This window comes from Panicum virgatum, chromosome 4N (genome assembly GCF_016808335.1).
Source record: "Panicum virgatum strain AP13 chromosome 4N, P.virgatum_v5, whole genome shotgun sequence".
Classification (NCBI taxonomy): Eukaryota; Viridiplantae; Streptophyta; class Magnoliopsida; order Poales; family Poaceae; genus Panicum; species Panicum virgatum.
Window position 1 is genome coordinate 5,065,199 of NC_053148.1, and position 13,223 is coordinate 5,078,421.

Sequence of the window (13,223 nt, forward strand, 5' to 3'; positions counted from 1 at the left end):
TTGGTTTCGGTTGTTGGCCCATTAACAGATTGAGTCGTCGCATCGGTCGTCAACGTGGCGTCGCTCGGCGGCCGGCAAACATTCCGCGCACACAAAAGCCATACCGGTAGCAGCAGTGCTACACACTGTGCAGCTAGGCCAGCCTTGTCTCCGGTGGTTCATCGCGGGCGCGTCCGGCATGGCTAACGAACGAACGAATCTGTCGGGCTGAGCCTTGTCTCCGGTGGTTCATCGCGGGCGCGTCCGGCGTTCCGGCATGGCTAACGAACGAACGAATCTGTCGGGCTGAACTGAATAAAAAGAAAAAAACAAAACGAAGTTGGAGATGCGGGGTATCGATCCCCGTACCTCTCGCATGCTAAGCGAGCGCTCTACCATCTGAGCTACATCCTCGTGGTGCTGATAGAGTTATATTTTCATTCTTTGCAAAGAGCTGGATGGGCTGGGCTCTCAGGTTGCCACCTTTGTCCTTTAGTTCGCACGGCCCAAGCTGACAGAGTCTCCGTTCGTCGTCTCCTGTCCCGCCGCAGCGGGCCACTTTGCATCGTCCGGGAGCTTAACTTTTCTTTTTGCCCCAAAACTGGGCTGTTGGTCCATTTAAAAAAAACTGGGTCGATGGATCCCACACTACTGACGGGAGACGGAGTACCCAGAACGCAGCACCAATGCATTAGAGGCACTGTCTGTCCATCACAACACAAATGGCACAATGAGTCTAGACCCAAGGTTTGTACCCAAAAGCACCAAATGAGGAAATGGTAGGCGATCGAATCAAAAGCAAGCAATAAAAGCTCCTCAAAAATATGCTGCAGCACTTGCCGCTTTTAGTCTGCCAGGCAATAAAAACTCCTCGCCTCGTGCTCCTCCGATTCCTCTCTAGATGCCCTCGAGGAGTCGAGGCCTCCCTCGACGTCCCGTACACGCCGAGCCTTTTTGGAGTCGGCGCGTACCGGACGGCGGCGGCCCTTGTAACCAACCAACGGGGCACCAACAACCGCCACCCCACGGTTTGCACCGCACGGCAAGCAGCGGCGTGTGGCTGGCCTGGCCTAGTGGCCTGGGCCGTGCGGAGCCCCAGCGAGAAAACGGCGTCGTCGTCCGTCGGCGCGTGGGGTGGGGTGGGAATCGGAAGGAGGGAGAAAAGGCGACGGACAGGCCACGCCGAAAGGCGCAGCTGCGAGGCTGGTCTCCGCTGTTACGTCTCGGCTCGGCTCTGCTCTGCTCTGCCCGCCTCTCCCTCTCCCTCTCCCTCTCCCTCCATCCCTTCCTCTAGTCCAAGCCCCCCACCCCACGTCCCCACCCCCACCGGCCACCACCACTCCTTCCGTTCCGACTTCCGAGTCGTCGAGTCCAAGTCCCCCCCCCCCCCTCCCTGCTCCACCTCCGCTCGCACACGCGGGAACGGGAACGCGCGCCGCCGGCGGGGAGGGGAGGGCGATGCACCCGAAGCTGTCGCGGGCCGCCCGCAGGCTCCTCTGCTGCGGCGGGCCCGCCTCCGGGGAGGACCTGTAAGTCACAAAGCTCCCCAGCCTTGCTCTTCCTTCCCTTCTCTTAAGCAGTGCGTGGGTTCGCGGAATTCCGGAATCCGGCGCGCCGTGCGAGCAGCGCGGCGATTGGTATGGTATGTGCGCGCGCGAAAATAGATAGCTGTTTGGGTTTCTGGCGGCGGTGAATTCGGCGCGCCTCTTTTGCTCGGTTCGCGGCGTTTTTTTTTTTTGGTCTTGAATGACGCCGCCGGATGCAGGTGTGGATTCCAGCGATGGTAAATCGTTTCTGGTTTTAAGCGAATTTTTCCGAATACTCGAGGGTGGTGCAAGAGGTGATTTGTTGGTGCACAATTTGGTGGGAAAAGGAGGCGTGTTGGATTGGTTTCGGAACATGAGCGAGCTAGTGGGGATTTGGGTGCTCCTGTTTTTTGTTATCTGATGGTAGAGGATACTCAGCTTTATTCTGTTCCTCCTTTTCGTACCTTCCATTCCATGTTACTTTTTTCCAGCTTTCGAAATATTATTATGACCTTTGTGACTTTTGGGTTTCACCTCTAGCTTACCCCAACTCGCTTGGGACGAAATGCTATGTTGTTGTAGGAATATTATTATGAATTTTTTAGGGAAAATTGACATATTTCTATACTTTGATGAGCCATCCTAAGGATAATGCAAATGATGCCTGATCGATTTTCCATGCTCGGATTAGGCAAATTTGTTCCAGGAGCAGAAGGGGATTTGTATCAGTGGAATTGGATATGAGTTGATCGCCTCTATGTTATAATTGGAAGATTAATCGATTCGTAGTAACTTATCATGTGTTTCATGGATTTGGTTTGCCAGGTCTGACGAAGGGACTGGATCGTTAAGGTGGGTGTTCTCATTGAGGGAGCTTCGATCGGCAACAAACAACTTCAACTACGATAACAAGATTGGAGAAGGGCCATTTGGGAGTGTGTATTGGGGACAAGTTTGGGATGGCTCTCAGGTGTCTGCTCTGCACATCTTGTTCCTTGCTGTGAATTAAATTCTTTTGACTTTACTGTTTTTAAATTCTCGTTTTTCAGTTGGTCCCGTCGCAATTATTCTGCACAGTTGGCCAAATTTTATTCGTACCTCTCACTGAATTGCCAAGCAACCACTATCGGTTAACTTTTCTTGATTAGTTTTGGAACATTGATCTTTGATTGTGTTATTATGAGGTAGGTAGGATATGTTGTCATAGGGAAGTAAACAAAAAAAAATGTCAGATGAACTGGCTACAGGTTTGCAAATCTCTATCTTGTAAACAAAGGAGGAAAAGAAAGGCTTAGTTTGCCCTGTCGTGGTTGCAACTAATGTGACATGTCTTCTTTTAAAATTATGATTGAGTCCTCGTATTCCTGCAGAATAACCTTATTTTTAAGCATTATAAAGACAGTTAGTTTAGTGTTAGCTCGACAAATGAAAACCATCTCTCAAGTACAGTATGCTCTGTTTCTACCTTTGTCCTTTTTATGTGTACTTCCGTCCATTGAGTCAAATTGAGTGGCTGGTAAAAATTGTGACGACATGCCGTTTCATACATTATTGCCGCTATCCAGTTTTAATATATAAAATGATGAATTCAATGCAACCTACTGATTGACTTTGCCAATCTTTTTTTATGCAGATTGCTGTCAAGAGGTTAAAGAATTCAAAGAATGGCACAGAAGTGGAATTTGCTTCAGAAGTTGAGATCTTGGGAAGAATAAGACATAAAAATCTCCTGAGTTTCCGTGGATATTGTGCGGATGGACCTGAACGCATTCTGGTGTATGACTATATGGCAAACTCAAGTCTCTATGCACATCTTCATGGACCACTTTCTGCGGAGTGTCTCCTTGACTGGCGCAGGAGAGCATCTATTGCCATTGGTGCTGCTCGGGCTCTCTTGTCAGTAAAAATCCTCTTCGCTCATAACAGAATAGTGCTGATAATTCATACTTTGTTGCTTTTGATACGCACTGTGTTAGACTGTACTCACAAGTGCTTTCTCACAGGTATCTTCATCACCATGCAACACCTCAGATAATCCATGGGAGCATCAAGGCCACCAATGTGTTACTGGATTCGGACTTCCAGGCTCATGTTGGTGATTTCGGTCTGATAATGCTTATTCCTGATGGAATAGATCATGAAAAGATAACCAGTGAAAATCAACGAGGCTATCTTGCTCCTGAGTACATTATGTTTGGCAAACCAACAGCAGGTTGTGATGTATACAGCTTTGGAATAATATTATTGGAGCTTGCGAGCGGCAAAAGGCCAATAGAAAAGTCGGGCTCTGTCAAGACATTTGGAATTCGAAACCGGGTGCTCCCGTTGGCGAAGGAGGGTAGATACGATGAAATTGCGGACTCAAAGCTCAGTGACAAGTTTTCAGAATCTGAGCTGAAAAGAATGGTGTTGGTCGGGCTTGCATGCACACATTCAGAACCCGAAAAGAGACCGACAATGCTTGACGTTGTGCCATTGCTGAAAGGCGAATCGAAAGAGATGCTTCTGAAGCTCGAAAGAGATGAGCTGTTTAGGCCAGACTTGACCGTGAGTTCCCAGGGAACATCGACTCCAGAAGGGAGCACAGACTCTGCGCCAAGGAAAGATCAAGAACTGGGTGGGGAGTGAATTGTGATAGATTGCTGCCTTAGGCGGTGTTAAAGTGCATATTTGTGGTATTGATAATTAGTTTGTGTGGTTTTACATGGATGGAAATTGTACAGCATTGTTAATTGTAAGGTGTTCTTTTTTTTCCCTTTTCCCCTTTTCCTGCTGAGAGAGAGTAAGAAAGAGTGAGGGGTTTGCAGAATGGAGATAGGTTGTTATGCGAAGTGCTTTTTGCATGCACCGCATAGAAAGATGCATATGTTTCCCAAATGTTTGTATATTTTTCTGATCATGTTGTCCGCATATTAACTCTCCATTAATCTGCATTCAGATCAATATACAGAGAGACGATGGAGGGGGTGTTTTGGAATAGGGACTTAAAAAAAGTCCCAGTGACTTTTTAGTATTTAGAAGTATTAAATAAATGTTAATTATAAAACTAACTGTAGAACCTTGGGGCTAAACTGCGAGACGAATCTAATAAGGTATCTTAATCCATGATTAGTGAATGGTTACTGTAGCATCATTGTAGCAATTATGAATTAGTTATGCTCATTAGATTCGTCTCGCGAAAAAACACTCAGCTGTCAAAAAACATTTATAAACAAATTTTATTTAATACTATAAAATAGTAAGATTCATTTTGATGTGATAGGACTTCTGAAAAAAGTTGGGATGGGCCTGAATCGTCTTGGTAGGTATTTTGAGACTGAACTTTCACTTTGGCCGCCTTTTTTCCCACGATGGCAGTTTGCCTAATCCATGCCATACCATGGACGCATTCAGAACTTGTCTGGAACACCATGGCAAACTCACAAAGAAACTATGGCTCTGACCGTCTGACTGGTTACCTCGCCTGAAACTACACTGACGCAGGCCTGTATATATTATATGGCGCAAAAGGCGCGACGCCTGAAACTACACTGACTGACGAGGCATGGCATGCGGCTTACAATGTGAAAAATGTGCTAGCAAAACAGCAACCCGCTCAGGCAAAGCACATCAACAGACCAAACGTGATCTTAATTTTAATTGAGACGTGAGATACCGTACGGTTGGTAGTTGATACGTGCAAACAACTACTCAGTCACAGTCCATCGCCTCATCTCTGTATCCTGTATATGAAAGTTGAATGAAATCTCTGAGTATCAAAAGAAGAAGAAGAAAACTCAATCACAGTGGGACCCAAGCTTCTCACAGTATTTCTTTATTGATACTCTAGCTGTTCAACTGAACAGGATGATTTACTTGAAGCCTGAGGTACTCTTGTAACCCTTATGAGTGACCAGGACACAAGCTGGCATTTTTCATTTTTTTTTTTGCTCTGGTACTTGCATGACTCAGTTTAACAAAAAAAACCTTAGTTAATTGATTATCTGAAAGTTTTGAAAAGCATGTGATGCCTTTATACCATTAGAATAATAAGAGCATCTCCAAGAGCTCTTGTATCTTGAGTGTGTTAGCTATGTCATGATACAATTACAAAATTAGCTACATTTGTAAAACAATTCATTAAAAATAATGATATAAATTGTAGGCACAAATATGAAACTTCGTCTAAAAATATTTGGTCCGAAAGTAGGTTTATCTGAGAAAGAGTCTTTGTAAAGAAGACCATGGTGTAATAGTCTTTCACGATCCATTACATCATGTCCCTCAATGGTACCAATTCGACCTGGGTGATTAAGTGTATCCTCAACTATTGCCGCACCAGAAGTAATAGCTTTCCTCTCTCATCATCCGAAGTGGAGGAATCAATCATTTCATCCATTACAAACTGATTGAATTCATCGTCCATTACAAACTGATTGAATTCATCATCTGAATCCATACTCGACGACGTTGTTGTCCAAACAAGATTACAGAATGGATCAAAACATGGGTGATCAAAAAATCGCTTCAATGCAGTGCGGAACGGAGTAAAGCACTACATTGAAGTTAGCACATCACGATACCTCAAATAGACTAGGTGAAGAACGCGCTCCGCCGTGTAGGAAGAAAACGTAGAAGGAAACTGAAAAGGAAAAAAAAATTGAGGAAAAAGAAGGAAAATTGAGAGAAAAAAGGAAACACGGCACCACACGGCGGTGGACGCTACCGGGCGTTCCCGCCGCCCGCGCCTCTGCCTGGATGTCGCCTCCGTTCGTCTCGCTCACGCCGCCATTCGCCCTGATGCCTCGACACCAGAGCCGCCGCCGCCGCCACTGCTTCGACACCAGCGTCCAGATCCGCCGCCCGGATCTGCCGGCCGCTGCACCACCTCGCCGCCGCCGCCCAGATCCGCCGTTTGCCGATCCACCTCGACGCCGCTGGACCGGATCCGCCGCCCATTGCTTCGCCTCGACGTCGCCGGCCTAGATCGGCGGACGACGGCACCGGAGGGCGGAGCGGACCAGATCCGCCATCGGCACGCTGCCAGTCGGAGAGGCAGAGCGGACGGCAGGGGTCAGAGGGGCAGTGACGGCGGGGGTCGAGATGTGGAGAGCCCGGGAGGGGGGGGGGCGGCCAAGGACGACAGCGACCGACGGTGGTGGAGGAGGGCGAGGGGCAGAGAGTGGCGACCGGCGGCGTGGGCGGAGGGCGGCGGCAGGGAATACTAGGGTTAAGGTTAGGGAAGGGGGAGGGGGAGGCCGGGGAGGGTGCGCCGCGGGTTGGGGGGCCTTGCGGGGAATGGGGCTGTTGGGTGGGTGGCTCGGCGGGGTAGTTTGCAAAAAAAGTGGACAGCGAGTTCAAATAAAAAAACTTGAAGAGTCTATTTGCGAAAAAAATTAAGGAACAGCGTGGATCGATCTCCCGCGACGGATCGGACGGCCAGCGTTACGCTATCTTTCTCCGGGGACACGTGTAGCTCCGTGGGCAGCCGGGTGCTCCCATGCCTCCCTCTTCACGGTGTATAGTAGTAAGAGTAATAGTAGTAAGAGTATTTGATCAAACCAGCGAGCATCCACGTCGAGCGCCGTCGCCGAGGGTCTTGGTCCTCACATCCTGGCGGTGCACCTTCTAGATGCCTTCATGCAAGGGTCCTCACGTCCAGGGCGCGGTGGTGCATCCAGGGCAGCGGCGCTCAGGTCACGGGCCGGCGGCGCTCACGTACGTCCAGCCGTCCAGGGCATCGCGAACAGGATCGCGGAATTGGGAGAGACCGATTGAATTGGATGACGTGGATCCAAGTTTGAATATAGCCCTCATATTTTACTTAGTCTCTTAAACTACTTCATAAAATTAGGTGGTTTTCTATTTTTAAAAACAGTACATTCTTCAAATTAGCTAACAAAATACGAGAGTTCTTGAAGATGCTCTAAAAAGCGTTTTTTTAACTCATTCATGGTATCGGCATTTTTAAAACTACTAGCATGGCAGCATCGGACTTGGATTCCGGTAGCGTCGACCGCACGCACGTCGAGTCCGATGCTACCGTGCCGCTTCAGTTGCGCGTTGCATCCACTCCTGCCCCACGCCCCCACCTCGCCTGCCGCAAACTCGCTTCGTCGCCGGCGCAAGATCCGTGGTCAGCTTCGGCGCTACCACCACCGGCCATGGGGAAGAGGAAGTCGAGGAGCTCCAAGGCGGTGCCCAAGAAGAAGCCGCCGAAGCTGGACACGGAATTCGCCTGCCCGTTCTGCGGCCACCCCGACGCCGTCGGGTGCTTCATCGACCTGAAGCACAGGTTCGCCAGGGCGTCGTGCCGCATCTGCCAGGAGAAATACGCCACCAGGGCCAACGCCCTGACGGAGCCCGTCGACGTCGACAGCGAGTGGATCGACGCCTGCGTGGACGCCAACGAGGGCGTCGCCGACCGCCACTGCCGGCCGCGCCTGGCTGACGCCGGAGTCTAGGAAGACGACGTGTGATCATGCTCTGTACTTAGCTAGTTTCAGTCATAGGTTTCAAGTGGTTTCAGACATGTAACTGTTTTTACAGGTCATATCAAAGTTTGCGACATGATTAGATGATTCTGCTTAAATTGCAGAGCAAATATGGTAGCCTAGTGATGGGGTCGAAGCTCGGTTGATGATTGATATGTTTTTTTAGATGAGGGGATGATTGATATGTGCAGGAAAAACCTTGGAAATGAAACATGAAACTGAACGGAGCAACATGATAACTCCGACGGGAATTCGACAATACACCCCAACCAACAACTGCATACTTCAGCACATAAACAATGTATGACCAATAGAGATGCAGATAGTATTTAATACTACAGAATGCTTTCAGCAGTCTATTGGTTCTGAAACTAAATGGCCAATTCAGACCGCTTCTGGTCAGTAGAACGCATTAAATCAAGTAACAAAAAAAGTAGAGGGGTGGTTAACGTGATGCGTTCTCCGAAAAACAGTAAAGCTGCTGAGTTTTCTGAAGCTAACTGAACGAAAATCACAAGCAGATTCTCAAGTCATTGTATCGTAGCAAGACATTCAGACCTCCGATTTCAGAAGAGACGATTTGTGATGTTTTGTCAGATGTCCTGCACTGTTGTGTCTCTCAACATTCGGGGTACAATAACGCCTGAGAAGCTGGATTCACATGGGAAAAAGTAAAACAACGCCATCGTTAGGCACCATGTCATGGGTGTTGCAGCAGAGATCGTAAACTAACAGCTGCAACTTTGCAAATAAGGAAACAAAAGAAGGAGCAGACAATCAGTGCTCAGTGTAACTACCTGAAATCTTAACTGAAGATCATACTGTTGCCATAATATGAATTTCTGAATTGAGGATCATGGTATGAAATGGAATCTGACAATTTCTGTAGTTAAACAAATTTCAGGACATGCTATGGATACAGCGCCACAACGGACCTAGGATTTTTTTTGCATTGAACTGCTTGTGCATATGTACGTTCTGCTAAGAAGAGACGGACGACAATTTTCCAAAAATACAGAGGTTCTCTCAACATGTGATGTGACTATGTGAGCTACTAGGGTAACCACTAGGCAAGTTACATGTCCTGTTGTCACTATTATTATCTACTGAACATCTATCTGTGTATATTTTTGTTTTTCACCTACAACTGTTCTCTCTCTATAGATGATAACCACTTGAGATGCATGTTTTTTGTCGAATTCTCGTAGAACTCTCCAACTTGTTTCTCCCATTAGAAGGCGAGAATCGGTTAGGTTTGGACCATATATAGCCACACTCACGAACGTGATCTGAAACAATGTCCCATCTGATCAACTCTTGTTATTCAATTTGATCAGTAACGTTTCTGAACTGAAGGACATAGAATCCTGGGCAATTTATCTCTGTCCTTATTACAAATCGCACAGTTATTGCAGCTTGCTGCGTATTGCAGTCCCTACAGGTCAGCCTCACAGCAAATGACATGTTGTTGGTGAACACTGAATCAAGTGCAAAAAGTCTCTAGAGGTGGAGAGGATATGCATATGCTTCGTGCTACAGAATGTTTTTTCCTAAGCTGGTGCCTTTTTCTTCCAAAGCAGGATCAATTATTTTTGTTGTTTTGTCTCCTCCCCACTCCCCAGTCTACTCACTTCGGATTGCTAAGCAGGGGCACCCTCTCTGTTCCAGAATTCAGAAACTGCTCGTGCATCAGAACCGACAATACACTACTAGCTGTTCCACGCTGCACTCCCAGTCCAATGCCAAGGACTTTTTTTCAAGCTCTTGATTCCTCTGCATCTTACTAGATCCGGCCATTGATACAGGGAGGTCATGGTTTGAAACCTGCGCTCCCCGGCTCGCGTCGGCGTCGTGCTGCTTCCCCTGCCAGCGAGCCCCCTGCCGGGCACTAGCTTGCAAGACCCCGTTCTCGAGTCCCCATGTCCGTCGCGCGTTCATCCACACCAAAGCCTCACGGCCGGCGCCCGGCGCCCGGCGGCTCGCCGCCGGAGCTCCGCGCAGCTAATCGTGCCCGGCAACATCGGCGCGGTAGAGCGTCCGCCAGAGGACTGGAGGAGCGTGGAATGGGAGGACTCGCTGCGTAGCAACCGCGCTTGCTTGATCGTGGCCCTGAAGCTCCGACGATCCCCTGAGCTCACGCCCGGCGCCATCGATGGCATGGCAACCACGCCGCCCTGCGGCATGGTTGGTCAGCGCTGGAACGGCATGCGGCCGCACGCCCGAGGAAGGCGGCAGCCGGCAGGGCTTCGTCATCTTGATCCTCCCATCCTGTCCGTACGATACCGATCCGATGGACAGCACGGGCCCTTGGGGGCGGACGGGGTTTCATTTACTGTCCAACCCCGGACGGTAGATGAAACACCGTCCACTCAAGTCCGGCGCCATCGGTGGCAAGGCAACCATGCCGTGCTGACCTCCGCCGCGGGCGTTTATGGCTTCCGCGCAGGAGATAGAGGTCGTAAGCCCCGTCGAGCACAGCTTGCCGACAGCCGATCGACACCGGTGTCCGCGTCGTGCTCGTGCGGTTCAGCGCCTCGGCGGCGTCCGTCGGTCCGGCGAGCGTCCACAGCCGGAGATTCAGAGAACCTCCCGTGTGCCTGGTGTGCGGCGCCGTCCATACCCCAACCACCGAGGTTGGTCGGCGCTGGAGCGGCCGAGGAGCCGGGAGGGGCCGGAGGGCCTCGCTCCCTTGAAGTTGAGGCAGTCAATCGTAACCGTACAAGACTGATTGGTTGCCCGGACCGATGCTTGGACCTGGCTCTCGCGATGCAAAAAGCCTGTGGCAGCCTGGCTCAGCAGATACGAGCGAAACGAGCGTTTCCCCGCAGCCTGGCTCGGGCGGGCGCAGTAAGAGCTCGGGCGTGTAGAAAAATCTATCCGACACACACACATCCACCCATCCAATCACTTTCTCCTCTCAGCCTGGCTACGAGGAACTCGCCAACCAAACTAGCTTATCTCGCATGCATCGGGCCTGGCCAACCATGGCCTGGCTCCCTCATGCGAGCCAGGTTCAATGGAGAAGTGAACCAATCAGCCCCACCCCCGGACGGCAGATGAAGCACCGTCCACCCCATATGCCCCGCACCACCGGTGGCGACCACGCCGTGCTCACCTCCGCCGCGGGCGTTCACGGCTTCCACGCAGGAGATAGAGGTCCCAGGGCCCGTCTAGCTCAGCTTGCCGGTCGTTGAACACCAACGCCGGTGAGGCGGAACGCGCGTCCTCGCGCTCCTGTAGTGTACGGGCATGCCCGGCCGGCCGGCCGGCGGCTCCCCATCACACACCGGAGGCGTTCACCGCCACGGGTGGACGCCGACGCCACGTGGTCCGGCCAGTGCGTCGGCACACGGTCTCGGCGCGGCGAGTCCTCGTCCCCGGCCGTTTCGTAGATCGAACCGTTGCTCCGCCAGGTCGACGCTCCGCCCACGCTCGACGAGATGGCCCGCATGGTCTGCAGATGGACCGGAAGGAGCGCAAGATGCAGTGCGTGGTCGCGTTCGCAGGGCACCTGGACACACCAGAGCTTCGATTACGCCCTCTGGCTGCTCGCCAGGTTGCTGTCCAGTGTCCACCGAAAGCTAGCGTTCCTCTGCTCAACAGGCCGCCGCTTCAGATGCCCACCGTGGGGCAAGCCAAGCGTGAGTGCGAGAACGATCCTTCAGATGCATGGCGTTTTGGTCGGGGTCTGCATTCCGGCCGAATCAGGTATGTTTTCTTCTGGATGAAATTATGAATTCAGATTCCACTATTCCAGAGTTGCTATGATGGGTTTGTACCGGATTATGGCTTTCAATCAGAAGCAGAGCTTTTTCTCCTTCAAAAAAAAAAGAGTTGCTAATTTTCTATGATAATCTGACAAATGAAGTCTTAGTCCAATGGTGTTGGCACACAAAGCCTTGGCTTGAACAATATATCCAAGTGATGCCATATGCATGTACCTATATTGCCTGAGAAACTGATAAGAGTATTTGAATGTCTCGTCAGAATTGATCACTTTCATCAGCTGCATATCATCAAAGATCAAAGTTTATTCAACTCGACAGCACATAGTAAATCCATGATCGATGCCTTGACAATTCTCATGCTCCAGCTTTAAAGGTCAAGTAGTCAATATTCTAGTAGGAAGGGAATACCTTCAAGTTTTCAGACTCAAATTATAATGAGAAAAGGAAAAAGTCTAGTACAATTTAACTATCTGGTCCACACAGTCCACTACTCTAAAAACTGCCGACGTACAGAATAAGCGAAATGCGCGAGCCAGAGTAGACCGTTTGGCCAGTCAGCATGCAGAATTGCAGAGGAGGCTGGCTCCTTCAGTGTGGCGGTGGGCGATGCAGCTGACTGGCAACGGAAGAGAGAGACTTCATCACCAGCACGACGCATGACGCTTCCCAATCGGAGCATCTATGGTCCTTGTACTGATCTATCCGACTCGGACAACTAGTGATCATGTGCGCCAAAATTTGACGTATCCCATTCCCACCTGCTGAAACAGGCCCTGTTTAGTTCTCAAAAAATTTCCTACAGTACTCGTTACATCGAATCTTCGGACACATGCATAGAGCATTAAATATAGTTGAAAAAAATAATTAACTACATAATTTAATTGAAAATGACGAGATGAATCTTTTAAATATAATTAGTCTATAATTAAATATTAATTATCAAATAACAACGAATACCTAAATCTAAAAATTTTCATGAACTAAACACAGCCAGAAACAGCTAGCAAGAAGCAAGCAACAGATCCTGCACAAACCACCGTGTTGGGAGGCAGGTCGTCGAGGTCGACTACCAGTAGCAGTACCAGAGGGGTTAGCCGCCCATACAAGCCGGCGCGCGCACACAGCGTGAAGTGGCAGACGTTCAGGTTGTTCTCTCGGAACGCCGCCGGGGTGGAAACGGAACCGGTGGCACGCACATTCTGGCAGTGTGGAACGCACGCACGTCGAGTCCGATTGCAAAGGGCTCACATGCTGAACAAAATACTGGCATACACTGAAGGGAAAGAAAAGCACATTGTGTGACGCTGCAAACGCAGCAGAGCAGGAAGGATCGTTCTGGATCTGAAACGGAGTCAGCACGAAGTTCGACTCACTTTGCTGGAAATATCAAGAAACGAAGAGAAGGATGTTCTATGCTTAGCTTCAGCATGTAACCACAATTTGCTTTCGGAATGAACATCCGTTCAAACGAACCATGATTCTCAGTTCGCGACTGAAAGATAAATTCAACACAAGCG

General features: G+C 49.8%; 1 protein-coding gene across 1 annotated transcript; it reads left to right on the top strand.

The window, feature by feature from the left end:
- The first annotated feature begins 1,175 nt into the window (after positions 1-1,175).
- Positions 1,176-4,448, top strand: LOC120670126 (PTI1-like tyrosine-protein kinase At3g15890). The gene is made up of 4 exons (XM_039950132.1): positions 1,176-1,508; positions 2,331-2,475; positions 3,139-3,401; positions 3,509-4,448. Exons 1-4 carry the CDS (start codon positions 1,438-1,440, stop codon positions 4,131-4,133), a joined length of 1,104 nt encoding a protein of 367 aa, XP_039806066.1. The 5' UTR covers positions 1,176-1,437; the 3' UTR covers positions 4,134-4,448.
- Positions 4,449-13,223: the final 8,775 nt, after the last annotated feature.

Bases quoted from the DNA above. Each gene is read 5' to 3' on its own strand.
- LOC120670126 (XM_039950132.1), top strand. From the start codon at position 1,438: ATGCACCCGAAGCTGTCGCGGGCCGCCCGCAGGCTCCTCTGCTGCGGC. The intron at 1,509-2,330 runs GTAAGTCACAAA...TTGGTTTGCCAG, and splicing joins CCCGCCTCCGGGGAGGACCT to GTCTGACGAAGGGACTGGAT. The intron at 2,476-3,138 runs GTGTCTGCTCTG...TTTTTTATGCAG, and splicing joins AAGTTTGGGATGGCTCTCAG to ATTGCTGTCAAGAGGTTAAA.